Here is a 22,945-nt window from a genome sequence, read left to right on the forward strand (position 1 = left end):
ATTTGGGAATTGACTGCTTTAAGAAAGAAGCTTAAGGGGGGTGGGGAGATGGCTCACTGGTTAACAGTGTTTGTTGCTCTTGTAGCAGAGCAAGGTTTAGTTCCCAGCACCAATTTATGGTTTACAAATGTCTGTAACTCAAGTTCAGGGGTATCCAGTGCCCTCTTCTGGTCTCCACAGGCACCAGGCAGGCACATGCCATACTTACTTACACATTCATAGGCATAAAATAAAATAAGTAAATCTATTTTTTTAAAGGATCTTCATAGTTCTGCCACAATAGCTGCATGCTGGCAACTCAGGAATAGGCCCTGCCTCTTGGCTGGTCAGCTTGGCTGGGAGTGGATTCCTTCACCTAAGTAGAATAAACCAGGTTCTATGTAACCATTGCTCAGGTGTCTGATACTCAGTAGAGAGGGAGCCTTAGACCTTCCCCATGAATGGAAGAAATGGCTCACTGTGATTCTGCAGGCCACACCAGTTTCATGAGGTCCCACCCTCCAATTAATGTTATCACCAGAACTACCCCCTTTAGCCCTCCCTAGGACACTTTTCCAGCTGTGGTCTAGTGACTTCTGGCTGACTGCTCCTCAATGCTAAGCCCTGGATACTGTTATTTTCTCTAATGAAAGTTGACTTCTCAGAAACTCTATCAGAAAGAGTTTGCCATGCCTTAAAACAGTAACTTATTATTGCTCCCCCCTTTATACCCTTTCTTATTCTTAGACTTTTGGATCTAATATCTTAACTGAGACTGAGAAGGGATCCAAGAACAGTTCCCTGTTATTTTATATTACATCTTACACTGTTTTGCCCATTGTTTGGCTGTTGTCCCTCACTGCATTGTCTGCATCCATCCTGTGGCAGAAACAATATGTTCTTCTTTTTGGTAGAGTCCAAGCATTTCCTCTCGTGTCCTCACACCTGGAGTTCTCTGAGCCCAGAAGTCTAAAGGCCAGTGAGCAGAAAGAAATCTCCAGAGAATCCTATTTGCTCACTTATGGCTTCTCCTCTGCCATATACCATGAGCCATGTTTGCATGATGTCTGGGGAGATAGGAGACTTGGACAACATTCAAGGCCTTAGGAAGAGGGCACTTATGGCCTCTCCTGGCAGCTAACATACTCAGTTAGTATTCCTGCTTTTGAAAAGACCTTTGTCACTAGCTGCTAGAATTTCCCTGGTTTCTAATCTTGCCCTGCCTCATCTCCCTCCTCTCACTTCCCCCACCCCTAAACTCTGTTTTTCTCTCTCAGGGACAGAAAACAGACTCCTGTCACTTTCTCCCTGGGCACAGTCTAACCCTCTCCTTTGTTGCTCGAGTCTGCCAAAGCCTTGCCCACAGGACTTGATTTATACCCCAAGTGGCTGAATGCCCCTTGCCAAGCAAGGAGGAATTCTGTTGTCAGGTGGTAAGACAACGAGTCTTAATTGACTTTGTTAGATTTTTATCCAGAGGATTTCCTTCTCAGAACACAGTGCAAAGTAGGTCTCAATCCATACAGGCTGAATTAAGGTGACACAGAAAAAACTAACTTTTGATTGTTTTCTTGGTCGTCTTGGAACTTTACTGTATAGACAGGGACCGAGTCATTAGGCTGAAGTTTGATGTCAGCGCTGATCTCATGCTCTGCGTTGCTTCTGGCAGCTCTGTACGCCTCTGAGTGGGTACAGACATTCTGCCAGGAGAAGAATTAGGGCTTCATTTTCACCTGTGTCTATAGAGCTCCGTTTGGAATCTTTTCTTATGTTAGGCATAAGAAAAGCATAGAAGCATTAACAGTAACAACAGAACTGGATCGCCTATCATAGGGCAGGTAGCATTGTGGGTGGATAGAATGCTGAATAGTTTGAGATAAATCAAGTGACAAGGTGGCTACCGTTTCCCCAAACCACCAAGTGCTTCTTTATCTATTTAGGGATAAGTGAGAAATTTCATTTTATCATAGTGAATTAGCTTTGGACACTTGCCTTTCTTTTTCCAACTACCTGTGAAATGACCAAAGAAGGAATAACTTATTCACCTACCATCCACCCAATCTGCACTTTGAGTGCCTGCTGTGTGCCAGTTAGGAGACTAGATGCTAAAGCCAATCATGGGTCCTCTTTAGAAGTGAACTAGAGGAGGGGGGTGTGACATAGCAACTGGAGGAGTGGGACAGCCATGCCATTATGCTAGGGGGTCAGCAAGCTTGGGAAGGCTTGAGTGAGAAGGAAAACTATCTAGGAGGGACAAATGGCTTAGAAAGACTAAACAGGAAAGGCCCTGAAACTCAGTAAAACAGATTTTGTTTGTCTGCTGTTTTTGGTTTTAACCCAATCATAATATGTAGAGACAAAGACATATTGTTCGGGCGAATGGTAAGGTCCAGGCATTTCAGGGAGGTTTGAAACAAATAAATGAGACTTGTAACAAAGTTGATAGAGAGAGGACAAACCATGACTGCAGCAGAGCTGTGGAAGGGGACAGCTGGGGAGCCTTGAACTCTGAACAGCAGGACTTCAAAAAAGCACTGGGGTAGCCTGAGGCAGGAGCACAGGCTAGAAGCTCTGAAAGACACACAGGCTCTACATAATGGAAGTCTCTTGCTAAGAAGTGTGTGTGTGTGTGTGTGTGTGTGTGTGTGTGTCTCAGGGGTGGTGGTGGTGGTGGTGGTGGTGGAGGGGGACCAGATCCTGATATAAAAAAAAAAAAAAAAAAAAAAAAAAAAAAACAATGACCAATGACACCACAGCATAGTGCCACCACTGGTGACAGACTGGCAAGAACATAAAGAAAAAAAAAAAAAAACAACAACAACTACAAAAATAAAACTAAAACAAAACCCAAAATCTATTTGAGTAATATAGGGAGACCTCTAAAAAGATTTGATAGGTCTACCCCAGAGGCCTAGAGTTCCTACTAAAGAATGAAAGACAGACAGACAGACAGACAGACAGAGAATTCTTAAAGAACAAATTAAAAAAAAAAAAAACTTTAGACATATGAACTAAAATGCACCTAATACGGTTAAAGAGAAAAGAGAATAATGTAGGAAATACAGAAGCAGTAATTAGGGTAATTAGAAACAGGAGGATGAGGAGGAAAAACACAACCTGAGATAATGAAAGTTTTAAATTCTATCCCTATGCAGTGGTTTGAATAACAAATGTTTCCCATAGTCTCAGGCATTTGCACACTTGGTCCCCTAAGGCCTTGCTGGAGGAAGTATGCCATTGGAGGCAGGCCTTGAGAGCGTAAGGCCTTGCCTACTCCCAGTTTTCACTCTCTACTTCCTGCTTGGCTCTCCCTGCTTGGCATTCAAGATGTGAACTCACAGCAGCCACCATGCCTGCCGCCCATGCCTGCCACTTTTCCAGGATGGCGATGGATTGTTAACCCTGTGGAACGATAGCCCAAATCAACCTTCCCTTAAAAGCTGCCTTGCCATGGTATTTTATCACAGCAACCGAAAAGTAACTAATAACGGTCACACCAGAAAGAGAATTTTAAAAGTGGATGTCCATTTGCATCTATTTGTTCTCATAATGTTAACCGAAATGTAAATTCAGAATGTTGGTTTAAAATACATCATGGTAACATACCTTTTGGGGACGAGTGCAAAATGGGAAGGCACAGGGAAACTTGTGCTTTCAATTCCACAATGCCCTGTTATGAATCAATGATTTTTTAAACTTCAAAATAAAAGTAGAATACAACTATGGCTAGAATAGAAGCTAGAATTTGAAGAGGTAATGCAAAAGTTGATTAGAAAATTAAAAGTTGGGGGAGAAGACAAGAAATAAAAAAAGAAGGAAGGAATTGGAAAAAAGACAAGCCAAAGCAAAGGGTAATTTTGTATCCCAATATGCAAAGCAAAGCCACTATTGGAGGGAAAATGGGGAGAGGACAGGTGACTGAAAGGTCACAGAAGAATGAATCTCTGATAACCACATGAAACCATTGATATATTTCTCCACCAGTGAAGAAATAGAAAGCAAAATGGGATTTGATTCAACCTATTGGGTTTACAAAGATAGAAAGACTGCTAACACTGGGGTTGACAACAATGCTTTAAACTGAAGTCATAGAAAAAGGGGGGTTCAGTTTTAATTAGGAAAATCTGGCACGTGGACTAAAGTTAAAATATGCATTCCATTCCAAGTAACTCTACTTCTGGAAAATTGATACTAAAAAACTAATTAGACTTGGGTGTAGGGATGGCTGTTCCTTGATTTGTTGTTTATATTACAGAAACAGACATGAGTTAAACAGTTAATGGCCCAGGGATTGGTTAAATAAATTTTACTTCATTCATGCCAGGAGATATTATACAGATATTAAAAGGATAAGGTAGATCTGTGCATATATATATATATATATATATCCAATTAAAATAGCACATATATGTGTATATATAGAACATAATTACATTAGAGACAAGAATATTTTCTATGTATAAAAGATTTAAAGAGATAGTCACTAATTCAGAGCCCCTCAAACATTCTGAGTCCATGACACCTTAAGGTCTCAGTAAGTTTTATAGTCTCCCTGACCTCAAAGAAACACCTAAAATTTTTGTTTATCTAAGGTTGGGACCAATCACTTTGTGCTTGTTTCCTAGCAACAGCAACTATGTGAAATGCACATGCATTGAAGGAAAAAATGTCTCGATTTCATTCTTAATCCCTCTCCTGGCTAGTTTTTGTGTCAACTTGACACAAGCAAGAGTCATCTGGTAAAAGGGAACCTCAATTGAGAGACTGCCACTAAAGATTGGGCTGTAGGTAAGCCTATAGGGCATTTTCTTAACTAGTGGTTGATGGAGAAGGGCCCAGTCCATTATATGTGTTGGTATCCCTGGGCTGGTGGTTCTGGGTTCTATAAGAAAGCAGGCTAAGCAAGCCATGGGGAGCAAGGCAGTAAGCAACATACTTCCATGGCCTCTGTCTCAGCTCCTGTCTCTGTCTCTGGGTTCCTACCCTGTATGAGTTCCTGCCCTGACTTCCCTCAATGATGGACTTTCCCCAGAAGTGTAAGCAGAATAGACTCCTTCCTTCCTGAGTTTCCTTTGGTCATAATTTTCTATCACATTGATATTAATCCTAACTATGACAACCCCTATGTATATATGTTACACACTGCACATTTTCTCAAACTGGATCTGACAGGACCATGGTCACCTTCATTTCCTAGTCCATATTGATTTTTGTACAGCATAGCTTTTTAATTACAAAATTTCTCTGAAAATCTAGTTTTGCAAAGATGTGGCATTAAAAAGGATGGGATGTGGTCTAATTCTCACACTGAATCCATCTAAGCCAATAGTGTACGTGATGTCCCACTCATCAGATGTCTTGAAGTTTCCATCAGTACACAAAACCCGGGAAGCCCCCCAGTGCCCTGGACACCCTGGTGCAGTGTGGAAACCAGGGTTTCAGACTATGGGCAGAGGCAGGTTGGAGGAAGAGAGGAGTTTTCTTCTACATGCACCCAGGGATAGGATAAGCTTTTTATATAGTAAACCTCTATGACTTCATTAATTGCTACTAAGGTTTTCCATTTCTGAGAAAGATAACAGCAGAGAGAAAGAGAACACTGGAGTCATGTTCCGAAAGCAGAGCCGAAGCGGTGCCACACAGAACTGTCCCTGCATGTCATGGAATTCTGACTGTGCTCCAAGTTCCTCTGAGCCATTAAGTCAACACACTTGCTTCCCTCCAAGGGCAGAGACAAGCAGTGATGAAGCTACTGATGCCTGTGACCTCAGAAGACCAGCATCAGGCCAGCCACAGCTCCGGAGTCCTCTGTCTGGGCCCCAGCCTCAGTGCTGTTGCATTCCAACTGTGCATCCTTGGACAAGTTCCCCAGCTCTGCTCTGTCTCAGGTCCCTCATCTGTTCAGTGAGAACAGTGTTTGCAGCTGAGGGGTTTGGCGGAAGTGCTGTTGGATAAGGGCAAGTGTGGAGAGGGGCTAGCTAGGATTCTTGCCATCTGAAAGGAAGGAGACAAGTTGAGGCAGCCGTCTTCCCTTCCAGTATACATTGCTAGGAAATGGTGAGGAACTGGGCCAGCTACCATGACACACAGAGGTCCAGAGAGAGGCCAGAGAGAAGCCACGAAGAACTCATGTACAAACCAAAGCTGCAAGGAGGAAGGAACCTCAAGCAAACAGATGTCAGCATGGAGAGCGCTCGGGCCTTTTCTCTTCTTGTCTTATTCAAATGAAAACAGGGAATAAAGTGATTGCGTGACATGGATTTTTCTCAACATCCCTCCCACTCCCGAACCTCATTATTTATTATTATAATTATTATTATTTTACCTCATCTCTATGTCCCATAAAGTGATGTCATCGCTGATCCAAGGATTAGATGGCTCTGCTGGCGTTATGAAAGGGTCATACTCCACGTACTGCTCTGTGTAAGCGATTAAGCTGTGGGAGGAAGCAAGGAAAAGAAGAACTGATTTCCTAGGAAAGCACTCAGCTCTGTACCACTCCAGCAATAGTATCCACAGGAAAACCACTTCTGTTTCTGACTACTCGAGCCATACTCGGTTGTCCTTCTCCCTTCCTGTCACAAATGTCAGTTTTGCCCTCTTGTTGCCATAGGTTTTAGTACACACACTGATATCCTTTCCCAATACTTAACTCTTTCCTGGAACCTTGATGCTTGCTTATGCCAGGCTTATCATACAGAGGTCCCAACTCATTGGTGTGATACCCAACCTCCAAAGATTATGGATTTCAAGAGTAAGTAAAGTCCACAGGGAATTCCACAGTTCCACCAGAATTCCCAAACAAATGATTCACTTGCTATGTAGACTCTTAAATTCTACTTGACCACAGCTTCACATAGGATTAGTCTCAAAAGCAACTTAGTTTTTATAGTTATAATTACAATCTAATAGATATGATTAACATGTATATCGAAAACAGAAAATGACTAGGGGCAATGCTGGCTATCTTGACATTCAAAGGGTAGGGTGCATATGTGTATGGTGTGTGCGCATATATACACACACATAAATACATGTGATAAGTCCAGTGAACCTAACTGCTATTGTACAGTACTAATGGTCGTATGCAGGGTGGGAATGGGGGTATGGGGGAGCAATAGTACTGGCTTTTCCCCCCATCTTTTCTTGCAGAAGCACCTTCCCTCTCCCTTTTGCTTCTTCCAGCATTTGGCTGAAAGCATATGCTTTATAACTGTTCTTGATTTATTCATTTTAGACAAGGATTTACCTTCTACTCATTGGTCCTCTAGCACCCCCATCCCTGCCTCCTGACAAGCTTCCAGATGAACTCATTGTTGTTAAATCAGTGTCCATATTATTTAAATGGATCCAATTGGCTGCTCAGCTAAGCAGTGCCCCACTCTTTCCCAGCCGGTTCTCTCTCTCTCTCTCTCTCTCTCTCTCTCTCTCTCTCTCTCTCTCTCTCTCTCCCTTCCTTCCTTCTTTTTAAAATAAATCTATAACACATCTAGAAATAGATTTTTCCACATCTTATGTGAGATACTCCATCAGGATTTCCCTGCCTCCAGAAGGAGTCCTCTGCAGCCCTTAGTCCCCATGTTTCTATCTGGACAACTGCCCCCCATCTGGCACAAAACCATCATCTTGGGGCTCTTTTCACTTATGTATCGAGTCCTTCTTCCATCAATTCCATTTCTGGCTCTTGGTTTTACTCTTCAGCTGTGATAAAACACATCCTTTCGTAGCTTTCTAACAAAGGTTCCTGAGAGTTAAATATTTGAGTAACGGAGGCCTAAAAGTAAATGCTCCCTTAGTCTCAGTATTTGACTGATAGTGATAGGCATAGGTCACCATCTTAAAAATCACCCTCCTTCAGAATTCTGAAGGCATTGCTCCTATATTTTTGGCATCTGGTGTTGCTATTGAGAACTCTGGGTCCATGTAGCCTGTTGTTTTGTCAGTTTCTCTCTATGTGGATTTAGGGCCTCTGCTTTATTGCTAAAGTGCTCTGCAATTTCATAATGGCCTGTTGTTTTTATTCAATACACTGAGCACAATGTGAAATAAATTTTAAAATACTCCCATAAATTTTATTTCTTTGCTATTTTAATACTCTTAATCTCCCAATTTTGTCATTCAGCATGACAATTTTTATTAACACATGAACAGCCAGGACTATGATTCCAATTTTTGCTTCGGTATTTCGTCTCCTTGTTTGACTCTCTTTTGACAAATCTAGTTACGTATTTAAAATGTAGGTGACCGGGCGTTGGTGGTGCATGCCTTTAATCCCAGCACTTGGGAGGCAGAGGCAGAGGCAGGCGGATCTCTGTGAGTTCGAGACCAGCCTGGCCTACAAGAGCTAGTTCCAGGACAGCCTCCAAAAGCCACAGAGAAACCCTGCCTCAAAAAACAAAAATAAAATAATAAAATAAAATGTTGGTAGACACACTCTCAAGACTTTACTCTTATCATAGCACCAAGTTTCTTGTTTTAGCAATGACATGTCCTCTCCTAATCAAAGGTCTCTAATCCTCCATATTTATTTACAATTTTCTGTTAGTTGAATTGTTTTTGGTTCTACAAGTCCCTTCCTTCTGTTTGTATATGTCAATGATGCCCCCTCAGTCCAGGGCTTTCCTTGAGGTCCTGGAAAAATCTTTGGTCATCCATTGGTACTGAAGAGTTCAGTACACACACCTGCTTGGAGGTTGGGTGTGTGTGTGTGTTGGGGGGGGGCACAGTTTGTAAACTGATGAACATCCTGGGCAGGTCCCAGCCAGCCTGCTTGTCTTTTCAGTAGAGATCTGAAATGGAGCTAGAGTCTTTCCTCTGAGGACATTCTTTTTCTCTAAGCAATTGTTAGCAAGCCATTCCTGCAAGGTCCGTGTTGTAAATGTTTGAGGCTTTGTGGGCCAGATAGTATTTATCTCAGCTCTTCCACTGTTATAATGAGAGGATGGGGAGCACTGCTCCTCCCCAGCCCAGAAACCCCATAGTTCAGTAAATAGAATGCCTACTGACTTTCTTGTCTTCACTTGGCATCAGTGATGTTGAATGTATCTGAATTCTGAGGTTATGTGGCTCAGTTTCCCCAGAGAGAAGGGAGAGACCAGTTTCTGGGAGGGGCAGGTGACCTAAGGACAGAAGTCTCCAGAGGCTGACTGAGCTTGTTTGGATGCCGTCAGCTCATGGCTCACTCTTGCCTCCCATGGTTCTCATGCTTCTGGGGGCCAGTATGACACCTGTTAGGTCAACCAGCCCACTTTTAACCACAGTTCTGCTTCAGCATGTAGATTACAGTGTTCTTCATTCTGTCCTTACCCACTTCCTTTTTGATCAAATTCTGAAATACTATAAGCTAGCAAAGTTACAAAAGGCTAGGAGCCAGTTGAGTGCAATCCTAACCCTTGGGAAAATGAGGCAGAAAATTGTGGATTGTGGACTAGTCTGGGCTATTTAGAGAGACCCTATCTCAAAACTAACCAACCAACCCTATATAACAAAAATGATAAGGAATGACATTACTCACTGCCTGGTTGAAAAAATTCAAATATTAACAAATAGAGAAATGAAGGCTGGTGGATTTTGTTTCTCAATTTCATAGATTTTCTTTCTCCAAAAAATGTGTTGAACCTATTAATCAGTCAATTTGTTAATCCTGAGTTTAAGACAGATGAAGGATCCACTCCTCCCTAGGCACTGGGCAGGTGTTAGGCTCTGCTCAAGCACTGTTAAGTCATGGTCAGTGCTAATCAGACACTCTTTTTTGTTTTTGTTTTTGTTTTTTGAGACAGGGTTTCTCTGTGTAGCTTTGGAGCCTATCCTATTACTCGCTCTGGAGACCAGGCTGGCCTCGAACTTACAGAGATCCACCTGTCTCTGCCTCCCGAGTGCTGGGAATAAAGGCATGAGCCACCAACACCCGGCTAATCAGACACTCTTTAAGTTGATATTATAGGCATACACTAAGGCTGGGGCAACCTGATCTCCTAATTAGCGGCTATGGACTCCTCCTTGCTACCCTGAGCAAAATGACCAAGCCTAACAGCTGTCCGGATTCCTCTTTCACACTGTCACCCTTTACTTTATACACTCTATGGATGGTTTAGGATAATTATGAAAAGAACACAGCTGACTGCCCTGGATCTTAAAGGATCTTTCAAGCCAGGGCTGCGTGAAACAGTTTGTGCCAGGCTTTTTGTTATCAGAAACTTGGATGAACTCTAGATGACCCTGCAACCATTTCCATTTTGGCGGGATGAAGAGGAAGACATTGCCCCTGGTGGAAGGACTAATTACTGCTAAGAGGTAAGTGGCTAAGTGGCCCAAAATACAACAAGCTTCAATAATTATGAAAGGTGCTAAAATGTAAGATTCTGATTGCCCCCCCCCCCCAAATGGCTGTGTTTGGTCCAAACCCAGGCCTATGTAAACGGTCTGCTCAGTCTCACTCAGTGAGTGAGCTGGGAGAAGCTTTTCTGTGCTGCCTTCTCTGGTGTTGTAGTGTTTGACCTGACAAAAAGAATTCCCCACAGTGATATTGCCCTGCTTATTTTCAGCAGTGCCACCAACTGAGCTGATAGCACCAAGTTAGAGACAGTGGAGAGTGCTGGTGATGGCATTGGTTGCTACCTTGCTGATAGGCAGGTAGTGGCCTTAGCATGATTGCTCTGTGGCTGAGGAAGAAGTGGCCACAGACCCAGGCATGGCCAGCAGTTGGTGATCCTTACTGCCTAGCAGTCCTGCTCTTCTAAGTGTCCTTGTCTGAATGATCTCAACAGTGCCTGACATGGGCTTCCTGAGTGTCGATGCCACCCTGGCTCCCAAAAGATGTCCCAGACGAGGCAGACATCCTGAGTCATCTCAACAGCGTGCTGGCAGCAGAGATCTGAGATCTGAGATCCGAGATCTGAGAGCAGCCAGGAAGAAGTGGGGAAGAAGGAAGATGAAAGACAGCAGAGAGGTGCCTAAAGGGTAACAGGCTACAAGGAGCCAGAAAAACAACCTCAGTCCCTACGAGTTCCAGAGAACTGTCCAGTCTTCAGGACTATGGGTCTCAGCCCCAAACTGAATGCTGTGACACTACCAAGCAAGAGCCGAGGGCCCCGATGCCTGAAGCTTACCTGTGGGGTTAGAACACTCACAGGGCTAAGGCTCCATACCTAGGAACTGAACAAAGACCCTGACACTGGAGTATACCACTTGTCATTGCTTCCTGCTGCCAAGCACCAAGGGAAACAAAAGTTGCCAAAGACCAGGATTTGAGGGCTGCCAGTCAAAGTATCATCAACTTGATAGGATATAGAGTCATGTAGGAGACAGCCTCAAGGTGTTATTTAGATTACATTTAGCCTCTAGTCATGTCTTCCAGGGGTATCTTGATTAGATTAATTGAAGTGGGCAGCACCATCATCTCCTAGGCTGGGATCCTAGACTCATAAATAGGAGAAGGTGAGCACCAGCAATCACCCTCAGCTTCCTGACTGTGGATGCAATGTGAGCAGCTGCCTCAGGCTCCTGCCACCAGAATGCCCTGCCAGGATGGGCTACACTCTCAAACTGTGAGGCGAGGTAAGCCTTTCCTTCCTTTGGTTGCTTTTGTCACAGCCAAAAGGAAAGTAACTAATATACCTACTCCTTGACTACATGTGATTACTATCCAAGTATAGCAAGAAAACCTTCTGCTATCTCATTAGTGAAAAGTTCCTATTATTTTCATTCATTTAGTGGCATGACTGGGGGGGGGTAAGTGAAGAAAAAGAGCAGTTTATTATATACAATTACATATTATATATAAAATATGTGCAATATATTATATACAATTTACTTAAAGTTATTATAATTTATCTTCTTTACAATCAACACAGATTTTAAATATATTTTTAGTAAGGTATAGTTCATTGTTCTCACACAGGGTGTTTTCCTTTTTCTTCTTCTTTTTAATCTTGCTGTGATGTGGATCTTCAGTGTCTCCTAAAAATTCCTGTGTTGTAGGCCTGCTTCCCTGTATTCAGATTCAGAGTCCTGGGAGGTGAATAAATTACTATGGCTCTGACCTCATAAGAGGATTTGTCTTTCTATGGACTCATAGACTAATAGGCCACAGTGTGGGGCAGAAATTTAGGAGATGGAGTTTAATTGGAGGAAGTAGGTCACTGGCCTCATGCCCCCAAAGGATGTGTTTTGTCTTGGCTCTTCTCACTCCGTATTTTGGCCTCCTGGCCACTATAAGGTAGGCAGTTTGGCTCTGCCATGCTATTCTGACTTACCACAGGCTTAAAAACAACAGAACCAACAGATACAAACTTCTGAAGCTGTGATATAAACCTTTGGTCCTTTTTAGTTGATTTCCCCAAGTAGTTTGTCATAGCAACAGAATGCTGACTTAACACACATTCTGCCATATTTATTTAGAAATCGTATCTGTAACCAGAATAATATGGCCCAAAGATATGAACATTTTTATAGTTACTAATCCACAATAACATTTTTTTCCATAAGTATGGCTATCTATGGGCCACCAGTTTCCTCTACCACAGTAAAGTCACAGCTACTAAATTGAAAAGGGACAATAAGGTTAACTAGATTAATATTGGAAATGTAAAGTCATAAGGCTGAGATGCCATTGCTACATGAAGTGTAGTTCATAAGCAGCAACACAGGTGTCCCCTACAAGCTGTCACAAATGCAGATTCTTAGACCCTGGGATCTTCCCAGTTAGTCTTGATGTTAATAAGGTTCCCAGGTGACTTGTATGCACATGAATGTTTTAAAAATTGGATCAATTTTCTGAAGAGTACAGGATATATGGTGTTTTATTCATTAAGCCATAGTGAAGGAGGGGCTGGGGAGATAGCTCAGTGGTAAAACACTTGGTGTGCAAACCTGAGTTTAGATTCCCTAGTACCCACATAAAAAGATGGGCATAATGGCTCGTGCCTGTAACCCCAGTACTGAGATGAAGATGGGATGATACCTGGAGTTAACTGACGAGCCAGTCTTGTTGTATTGGTGAGCTCTAGGTCCAGTGAGTAACCTCATCTCAACAAATAGGGTGAGGAATGACATTAACCTTTGGCCTTCATATGTATACACAGACAACCTTGAATCACTGGGAAGAGACTCTCAGTGAGGGGTCATCCAGCTCAGATTGGCCTGTGGGTGTGTCTGTGGGTGAATTGTCTGGATTACATTAATTGAGGCAGAAAGATCCACCCACTGTGGGCAGCACCATTCCCTAGGTTTGGGTCCTGAACAATATAAAAAGGGAGTGGAGTAGTAGGCATGTGTGTATTCGTCTTCTCTGCTCTGGACCAGTTGGCTGCTTCAAGTGTCTAGCTTAAATTGCCAGTAATGATGGGGATGCTGAACTGTAGTCTGCAATTGTAAGCCAAGTAAACAATTTCTCTCTTAAAGTTACCTTTGCCAGGGTGTTCGATGACAGCAACAGAAGGAAACTAGGACACATGTGCATGGACCTGCACACAGATGAACATGTACCTTGCATGCAACACACACACACACACACACACACACACACACACACACACACACACACACACCATAATTAAGGAAACTGTTAATTCTAATTTTAAGTCGACCTTCTGACATCTCAGAGCCCCCTTGACCTCCTAAGTATAGACCATCCACCAGCAGGGCAGAAGAAACAGTGGTCTAAGTTTGAAGGCCTTTGTTTTAGTTCTTGGGTGGGTCATTTATCTGATCTTTATCAAGTTCACATATGGTATATAACAACCTTGTGGAATACTCAAGAGCATTTTGATAAAAACCAGGAAAATATTTCAAAAGAATCTTGAACATCTTCTGCAGACATAGGATACACGATTGAAGCCACCATGACAGTGGGGGTGGGCCGTCGCCTGCCCTGTGAGCCTGCTTTGAGGTTTGTGTCCTGACAGGTAGGGAGTCATCTGAAAGAACTTCACAGTGTAGCAAGAATAGTGCACAGGGAAAGTGTGCTCAGGAGGGACCAGGAGCAGGATGCACGAGTGCCCACAACTGGGAGCCACTCCTTTGTCACTTGGACTAATTTCATTCATCCTGAAAGAAATGAGATTGACGTCACAAATGACCACAGGCTTAGTGGCTTCAAATAGTGTGAGAGTGCTCTCAGCTCTGGAAGCTGAAAGTCTGAAATCAAGGGCTCAGCAGGACTGTGTTCCCTTCCAAGGGCCCAGAGGGGAATGATTCTTCCTTATTGAAGCTCTAGTGGCTTTGGACAGTCCAGTCCTTGCTTGTGGCTGCAGTACTCCAGTCTTTGTCACTAGTGCCATTCTTCTGTGTTGGCAATTTGATGTCTCTCCTTATTTCACCCCATCTCTTTGTTTTCCAATTTCCCTTCTCCCTACCCCTCCCCTCTCTTTCTCTCCCCTTCTTCTTTTTTTTTTTTGTTTTTTTTTGTTGTTTTTTGTTTTTTGAGTGTAGCTTTGGAGCCTATCCTGGTCTCTGCCTGCCTCTGCTTCCCGTGTGCTGTCTCCCCTCCCTTTTTCCCTCTTCTCTCCTCCTCTCCCCCTCCTGTCTCCTCCCTTCCCTTCCCTACTCTTCCCTTTCCTTCTTTTCCTTGTATGAATGTTTATATTTGGGTTTAAGGTTCTTCCGGACAATTCATCTCAAGATCTTAAAGAAAGAAATTATTATTTGAAATTTTCACACATGCATACAATGTGGTTTCCTCAAAAGCACCCCCTTTTCTTCCCCTCCAAGGGCTTCCATTTCCCCTTCTCATTTCACACTCTTGTCTTCATGTGCTCTTTCTTCCTAACCCCCTGCGTCCACTTAGTACTGCTCATATGTGCATGGGTGTAGGGCCACCCCCAGAGCATGGGCAGTCCTCCAGGGCCACTTAATCACACCCACAAAGATACTTTCCACACACAAGGCAACACTAGGCTCTTCACATCAAGACCTGGACATGTCTCTTTGGGGAGAGGGGGTGAAACTCGTCAACCCCCTGGCAAGGAACTTGTAAACAGTAGTGGGGGTATAGGGAACAATACTGGGTCACTGGATTGCTTCAGATCAGCATAAGTCATCAGCAAAAAAACCTAAATTCTGTTCAAGGTCTGAGGATGACAGGTCCTGCTAAGGTGTTCTGTTGCAGGATATTTGTACACTGTATGAAGGTGTATTGCTGTGATTGGTGTACTAAAATGTTGAACAGCCAATAGCTAGGCAGGGAAGATAGGCGGGTCTTCCAGGCAGAGAGAAAGCACAATTGGCTTTGCATCTCAAAGAAAAGGCATCAGCTTGACAGCTGAAGGCAAAAGGTGAGACTTCCTTATCTAGCTAAACTACAAATTGGGGGATTTTTTTTTTTTTAAACGCTAGAAATAGACTTTCCTGAAGAAGAATATGGGAATGGAGGAAACAAATTCCCCACTCCTCTTTCATCTGTCCTCGGGTTTCTGAGAGTTGGGCTGGGGTTTTCCAACCTGGAAGGAGGCATCCAACTCTGAGGATCAGGGCCCAGGTCTAAGTCTTTGGGTGGAGCCCTAAATGAGAACAGGGGCAACATAAGAGAGGGAGAAAGTCCAGGGAAGGCTGGGATGAGAATTCAGGGAGCCCTTGGGCATCCAGAATGACCTACAGGGTGAGGTTGCCTGTCTGACAACACACAAACAGCAACTGAGGAAGCTGTCTAGACCCAGCCTTCAGTAGTAGAATTTCAAAGGGCCAGGCAGTGACTAAGGACTGTGAGGACTCAAGCCAGAATGACACAGGTTCTTAGAGATGTTTTAGAGAACAGGGGGAGAAGTGGGTGGAGGAGAGCTGGTGAGACTGAATGGTGATGGGCTGAGCAGACAAGCAGGGTTTTGTAATAGGCAGTAGGCATGAATGGAACTGTTCCCGAGATAGGGTCCAGACAGGTAACAGGATAGACCGTGAAGGAACACATGGGAGAAGTGTAGGGACTTCTCCATGGAAAACCCTAGCAATCTGAATCTGCTCAGACAATGGCTAAATTTTAGTGCCACAGTGACAGTGATGGGTGGAATTGGTCATGAGGAAAATTTATTCTACCGACAAAGGGAATGTATCTTTTTTTTTTTAAGTTTTACATAAGTGAAGTTGACTGGAGGCTTCATAAAGGGTCAGGAAATCATATGTACTCCAGTGTTACATTTCATGGGATCTGTTGAATTGTCAGATTCAGCCATGTATGTCTGCCAGAGGAAAAGATGCTTTGTGATGTAGGGATGTTAAAGATGGTGAGGGTGAACGACTCATGTAGCTGATACGCATATACCAGAATCTTAGAGAGAAGGAGACATTGGCGTTGCGTATGTGTTCTTAATAATACTGTAGTAAATCACCTCCAACTCAGTAGTATAAAGTAACATCACTGTATTAGCCTGGTTTTGAGGGCCAGAGTCTGAAATGGGTCTCATTAGTTAGAATTGGTGTCAGTTGGGCAGTACTTTTTTGGTGTGGGGGAAATGCTAGGGAAGAATCCATCTGCTAACCACATCCAGCTTCTAGCGACGTCCCACTTGCCTTGGCTTATGGTCTTCCCCATCTCCAAAGCCAGCAATAGCTGAGTAAATCTTTACACATTCCATCTCACTGACACTGACTTTTCTAGCTCTTTAGTCTATCTTTTCATGACACTTATGATGAGATCTGGCCCACCCCATAATGAGGATAATGTATGTATTTTAAAGTGTACTTATTGGCTTTAACTTCACTTGCAATCTCAGTTCTTCTTGCCATATAGGATAACCTAACTTCAGGCATTAGGATATGCTCATCTCTGAGAGATCATTATTCTGCCTATCGCAGTTGTCACTCCACAGGAATTGGTGCAGAAGGCAAAGTCATCTACAGAAAGATGTAGATGTAGACATGCCTTGGGAATGGTGGCCACATGCTGTACTTCATTGCCATTGTCATAGTTCATGCCAACAAAGAAACCCAGTGTTCAAGAATAAATGCCACCCCACTACATGGAAAAGACAGGAGTCATAAACATGTTCTCTCTCTCTCTCTCTCTCTCTCTCTCTCTCTCTCTCTCTCTCTCTCTCTCTCTCTCTCTCTTTGATTTTGTGCTGGCTAATTTATGTCAACTTGACTCAAGCTGGAGTCATCTGGTAAGAAGGAGCTTCAACTGAAACAATTCCTCCTTAAGACTGGGCTATAGGCAAGCTTGTAGGACAGTTTCTTAATTAGTGATTAATGTGGGAGGGCCCACATTTGGGCAGGGCCATCCCTGGGCTGGTGGTCCAGGGTGCTATAGGAGAGCAGGCTGAGCAAGTCATAGAGAGCAAGTCAGTAAATAGGCAGAACCCTTCCATAGCTTCTGCATTAATCTCCTGCCTCCAGGTTCCTGCCACATTTGATTTCCTTTGGTGATGGACTATGATGTGGAAGTATAAGCAAAACAAACCCTTCCCTTCCCAAGTTGCTTTTGGTGATGGTGTTTCATCACAGCAGCAGACATCCTAACTAGGACAGTTCATTGTACATTGTGATGGGCTTCAGTATATATTTTCTACTACACACACACTTATATTTTTGTATCTATATAAAAGTTAGGATCCCCAAATGAGAGAAAACATGATACTTGTCTTTCAGAGTCTGGCCTATTTAGCTTAGCATGGTGCTCTCCAGAGTAATGTGCATTTCCTTGGAGTGTTCATATTGGTCACTCGGATTTTCATAGTCTATTGCCTCGGTTGCTCTCTTGCTTTTTTTTTTTTTTGTTTGTTTGTTTTTGGTTTTTTGTGGGTGAAGATCTTACCAGAGAGGGTGAGAAAAAGGGTTCATTACTAAGATGAGGTTAGAGAATCCCTTATATCCGGCAGACAGGGATGGCCTTTCTTTTCTTCTACTTCTCCACCTCATCAGACTGTCACAAGGCCTGAGCTCCACACCTGTGGCTGCCTTCTTTCTCTCTTGTCCTCCATCTGGGCTAGAAGGGCCTTATTCTTGGGAGCTAGAGTTTCTGAGGTGAGGATGCAGGGAGAAAATAAAGCATTGAGCATTTATACGGGAGGAAATCTAAGCTGAAGGCAGAGACTGAAAGGACTTGCTTCTAGATGGTCCAATTCCATTTCCTAGTTGCAAAAAGAAGTTACAAAGTAAGGCAGAGACATTGGCTAGGAAGACATCGAAAAAAAACTGAGCCTTGGACTAGGTCTCTTGGAAATCTCTGGGAAGACTATAAGGAGCCTAGGCAGTGAGATAGTCTCCAGAATGGGTGAGAGCAGGCATAAACAGGGTCTCTGGCATCCTACTGGATTTTATTCAGCTGAGGAGTATACCTGACATGCACACAGGGCTACCAAGCATTGCCATGTTTCTGCTGGCAAGCCTTGCTTCTGGCCACTGTTGATTTATCCAGAGCCAGCTACCTGCCCAGGGTGGGGCCAATGTGTTTTCTCTGAAGCTGCAGGGAATGGAGCTTATCACATCTTCTATGTCTATAATACGAGGTCCCAAGGCTTCACAGAAAGGGGACAGGGCCAATATTGCCCAAGGACTCTGAGAGATGCTCAAGACCCTGGCTCTTCCTGAGCTTACCAGCCCCATGCCTAACTCTGAAGCACCTCTTTGCATTCTGGGCTTTATAATCTCCTTTTTGCCAAACCCAAGTATAAATTTTACTTGCTTTGCTTTGAAACCTAACACATGTCTTTGGGATGGGGAGGAAGGTGATGGGCATATAAAGATCAAATTTAACAAGACAGCCATTTTCAGCTCTGACAGGAGAGGCACTCAGTGCTCCAGAACATGTCCTTTCTGGTGGTAAACAGATCACAAGATGAATGGACTTTGCTCAGGAGACCCAAGACAAAGAAAAGGCCAGGCAGGCAATGAAGGAGGTAACCATGGTCGATATGTAGTACTATTTGTGTCCAAAGTCAATACTAACGACCGCAGAAAGACTTGGGGACTGGCATCAAAAGCAAAGAGGGGAACACAACCAGAGGCAGATAAAGGGCTTTGTAGGATGCCTGGTGCAGTTGCACACAAGCAGCAGTGGTCCATAGGTACATGGATGTGACAGGCACAAAAGCAAAGCCAGAGGAATTGGGAAATAAAAAGTATAACAAATCCAGTGGAAGTCTGTTAGGAACATTTGTCATTTAGCACTTTAAAAATTCTTGACCCCAGCCAGGCGTTGATGTCACACACCTTTAATCCCACCTTTAATCCCAGCACTTGGGAGACAGAGGCAGGCAGATCTCTGTGAGTTCAAGGCCAGCCTGGTCTCCAGAGCGAGTGCCAGGATAGGCTCCAAAACTACACAGAGAAACCCTGTCTCGAAAAAACAACAAAACAAAAAACAAAAAACAAAAAAAAAATCTTGACCCCTTACTCCCGATGAGTGTTTTGAGTGTCTTGTTTCTTATTTTCAAATGGCCAAATGGCAAATTCACACTTTAGGAAGAGGTTAGCCTACTGAGTTCTGGCATAGATGCTGCCTGCCATGGCTAGAGGCTTTGAACTGGCTCTTGTGTGGCAGTGTATAGCTGGCTACCTTGTCTGTATTTCTCCCTCATCTTCCTGGTAGGTGCTGTCAAGGTGGACCCTCTGTGGCCAGTGTGTCCTTTAGCACTGAGTCATCGGTCCCCACTACATCAGAGGATGGTGCTGGCACAGAGCTAGCTGCAAAGGCATCATTTTGCCCCTTTTCTTTGTCAAGAAAGAGTCTCATGGATCACAGTCTGGTCTTGAACTCACTATGTGGCTGAGGATGACTATGAACCTTTGATCCTCCTGCCTTCTGGGTGCCAGGGTTATGGGTGTGCACCATGACACCTGGCCTATGAGGTACTGGGGATCATCTATGCTACTCAAGCACTCTACCAACCGAGCTACATCCATAGCTAGCCCAGCAAAGTCAGTTTCTAATTATACTCACTGTTCAAAAGAACGAAGTAGATATTGATTCAGGTTGTAGCTATGACCCACCATGATATATTTGGAGAGGAAGGACATAATGAAAGGGAATTCAGAAAACACCTAGCCCATCCACTTGAAAAGGCTTGGAGGCAAGTTTTAGATTCTATCCTATCTTCCTCAGCAAAGAGACTCACAATTTCCTCATACGTTATATGATATGATATACACAAAAATTAATAAGATAAGCTGGAGAAAGAGCAGATGTTGTCTACCACAGTGAAACAGCACACCGGAGGGGGTTCCTAGAGCCCATTGCGCACATATGGATTTTGGCTTACAAAGCAGAGAAGTTGAGAAGGCACTGACATTGGTAATTGCTAGGGAAAAGGTATGGCTCGAAGCTATGGGTAGCATTACTGCAGAGAAAACCAGGCGTGGAATCTGAAGTGCTATGCCAGGTGTCTTTCATCCTCGATTCAGAAATACACTAAAATGTGTTCAAGCATTCATATGGCCAGAGCCTCTGAAAGAGCAGGAAGGCCAGAAATCCCATGTACAAGGGGTGTGGAGTGGGACAGAAAAGACATGATGGGAGAGGAGACAGGATGCAGAACCCCTTTGAGGCAGGGAGGAAGGAAGTAATCTTTTCCAGGTGGGAGAAGGTAGGTAGGAGAGAGACTAGAAAGAACCCCTTTACTTCAGGTCACCCAGAGACGGAGTATTCAGGAGGGAAACTTGGGTTTGGTGAAGGAGGAGTTAGCCCCCCAGGAAGGAGAGTGTATGCTGGCCATGTCTTCTGACCCCTTTTCTTCCACAGACTACAGACAGATTCCAGACCTTGGTCTGGAGAGGGTGACCGTGGCTATAAGATGACTTCTTACCATTTCTTTTCTACCAGTTAAGATGGGCTGGGAGAGGGGAGGTACAAGGACCCCACAGTTTCTCAAACCACATGAAAGCAAAGTTGTAATGACTTCTTTCCTCCCTCCCCTGAATTTATCATTAGACATTAAGTTCACGGACTTCTATCACCCCAGCAGATTTTTAATAGAGCCTTAGGGTATCCTGTTTCTTGCTGTCTTATCGCATTTCATTAATTACATTTCATCATCACAGAGGGTCAGGAGGCAGAGGAGGGACCAGTATCTAATTTTAGGGAGCAGCAGCAGCAATCTCAGACATGGGCAAGCAAGATGATGTAAAGAAAAAAAAATCAATTTAGCAGTCAGCTGTGACACACAAACGACTTCCAGCAATGGAGTGAGCGTGAGCTGAGTACAGCCATGGCAGATGCAGAATGAAACAACTTGATCTTCCTGTGTGCAGGTGCTGTGTCAGGACCGGAGGCAGCACCTTGGGGTGCTGTGGTCTCCCACAGCATTGGTAGGCTTGGGGAGTAGTCTCTGGGGGGGGGGGGAGCTCAGAGATGCCAGGTAATTGGAAATGGATATGTATAGGGTTCTGTGTTCTCAAAGCCGCTGCTAGTGCTGGAAGCCTTGGGTGGGTGGACTAAAATAAAGATGCTCTTGGGACTCTTGAAAAGAAGAGGAAGACCCCGTTTCCTTGGTAACTTAATCTAACTGGAGAAGTAACCACAGAGTCAATTACAGTTTGGATCTTAAATGCCCTCCAAAGCAATGTGTGAAGGGCTTGGTCAGCAGCCTGTAGGGACAGTAGGACCTTTGAGAGGTAAAGCCTAGTGGAAGGAACTGAGGCCACTGGGATTGTGCCCTTGAAGGAGATATTGGGACTCCTCTCCTCTTCCCCCTTCCTCATCTTTCCTCTCCTCCCCTCTCCCCATTCACAGCTACCGGCTTTGCTCCCCTATGTCCTTCCAATTTGACAGTCTACCTTGGCACAGGCCCAAGGCTGATGGGGCCAAATGAACATGGATTGAAAGGTCTGAACTCTGAGATCAAATACAATTTCCTCCTTCTAAGTTGATTCATTTTGGTGTTTTGCCACAGTAACAGGCAGGTGACTAACACAAAGGTCTCTTCAGAGTCTCTAGATGAAACATACTTCTTGCCTCGAAGTTCATTGTCATTAAGAAAAACATGACTCATGGGAAAGAGCTTTGTTCCCTTGGCTTAGGATCAGGGCCATTGTGATTTGACTTTCTGATGGGGGTAGACTGATTTTAGAAACGGATTGTGGTTCGATAGCCTTTTAATCTAGTCTGGGCTTGTGACTCAGCTTTCGTATGCTTCTGCTTTTTTCTTGTATTCTTGCTGTTTCTGTGTGAGTGATCTCAAAGCAGCCTGTTTGAGGATGAGGGTTACATGGCTGTTACAAGGGTGAGAGTAAAAGATGGTACAGCTGCCCTTGTCGAGGCCATCCCACACAGTCAGAAGCTACGTACACAAGACACAACCAAGATCAACAGAGCTTCCTACTCACTCCACAGCTGCAGGCAAACATGTGGCTTAGCCCATGTAACCAGTTGGCAATAGACACATGAGAAAGAGCAAATGCCCATTGAGTAATACCTTCTTATATATAGTTTTGCTTCCAGAAACTTCAGTTACCTACAATAAGCCATAGTCTGGAAATATTAAATAGAAAATCCCAGGAACAAATAATTCATAAGTTTTAAAGTTACATGCTGACCTGAGCAGCGTGATAAAATCTCCACCTAAGACATGAAATTTGTGCATCGATTCCAAGCTATGTATCCTATCTTCCAATTAGTTACTTAACTGCAGTGTGGGTTATCAGACTCACTGTTGGGGAGCTGCAGTGCTGTTGTCCAACTAGTCCTTGTTTTTCTGAATACTGCCTCAAGGTGCACTGAGTGGTGATGCAGGTAACCCAGACCAGAGAAAAGCTGCAAAGCTCTTCCTTTACCTGAGTATGTGGGGGTTCCAAAAGAGGTTGCATTTACATCGCTGTTATACATCAGTATGATTGTCTTATTTATTCTTAGTTATTGCTCATCCCCAAGGTGTGCAGGCATAGGAGAAAATACTTAGCATATGTAGCATTTGGTAGTATTTGGCCATCCCTGGGGAAGATCGTATCCCCTGTGGGCAGAGGGAAGCTTTAAGTTTTAAGCCTCTGAGTTTGAAGGTTTTGTCAGACACAGCTGACTGGTGTGCTTTGTCTTACAGGTTGG

At 43.8% G+C, this 22,945-nt stretch overlaps 1 protein-coding gene across 6 annotated transcripts in view; it reads right to left on the reverse strand.

Moving 5' to 3' along the window:
- The window catches only part of Rgs6 (regulator of G protein signaling 6), a 499,978-nt gene that overhangs the window by 53,808 nt on the left and 423,225 nt on the right, over positions 1–22,945 (reverse strand). For 3 of the 6 annotated variants that reach the window (XM_035445272.1, XM_035445267.1, XM_035445270.1), the window contains exon 12: positions 6,305–6,415. The exons of the other annotated variants lie outside the window; for them this stretch is intronic. In XM_035445272.1, coding sequence (XP_035301163.1) covers positions 6,305–6,415 — 111 coding nt within the window. The remainder of the gene's footprint in view (positions 1–6,304; positions 6,416–22,945) is intronic. 6 annotated transcript variants of the gene reach the window in all.

This window comes from Cricetulus griseus, chromosome 5, assembly GCF_003668045.3.
Source record: "Cricetulus griseus strain 17A/GY chromosome 5, alternate assembly CriGri-PICRH-1.0, whole genome shotgun sequence".
NCBI classification, from domain to species: domain Eukaryota; kingdom Metazoa; phylum Chordata; class Mammalia; order Rodentia; family Cricetidae; genus Cricetulus; species Cricetulus griseus.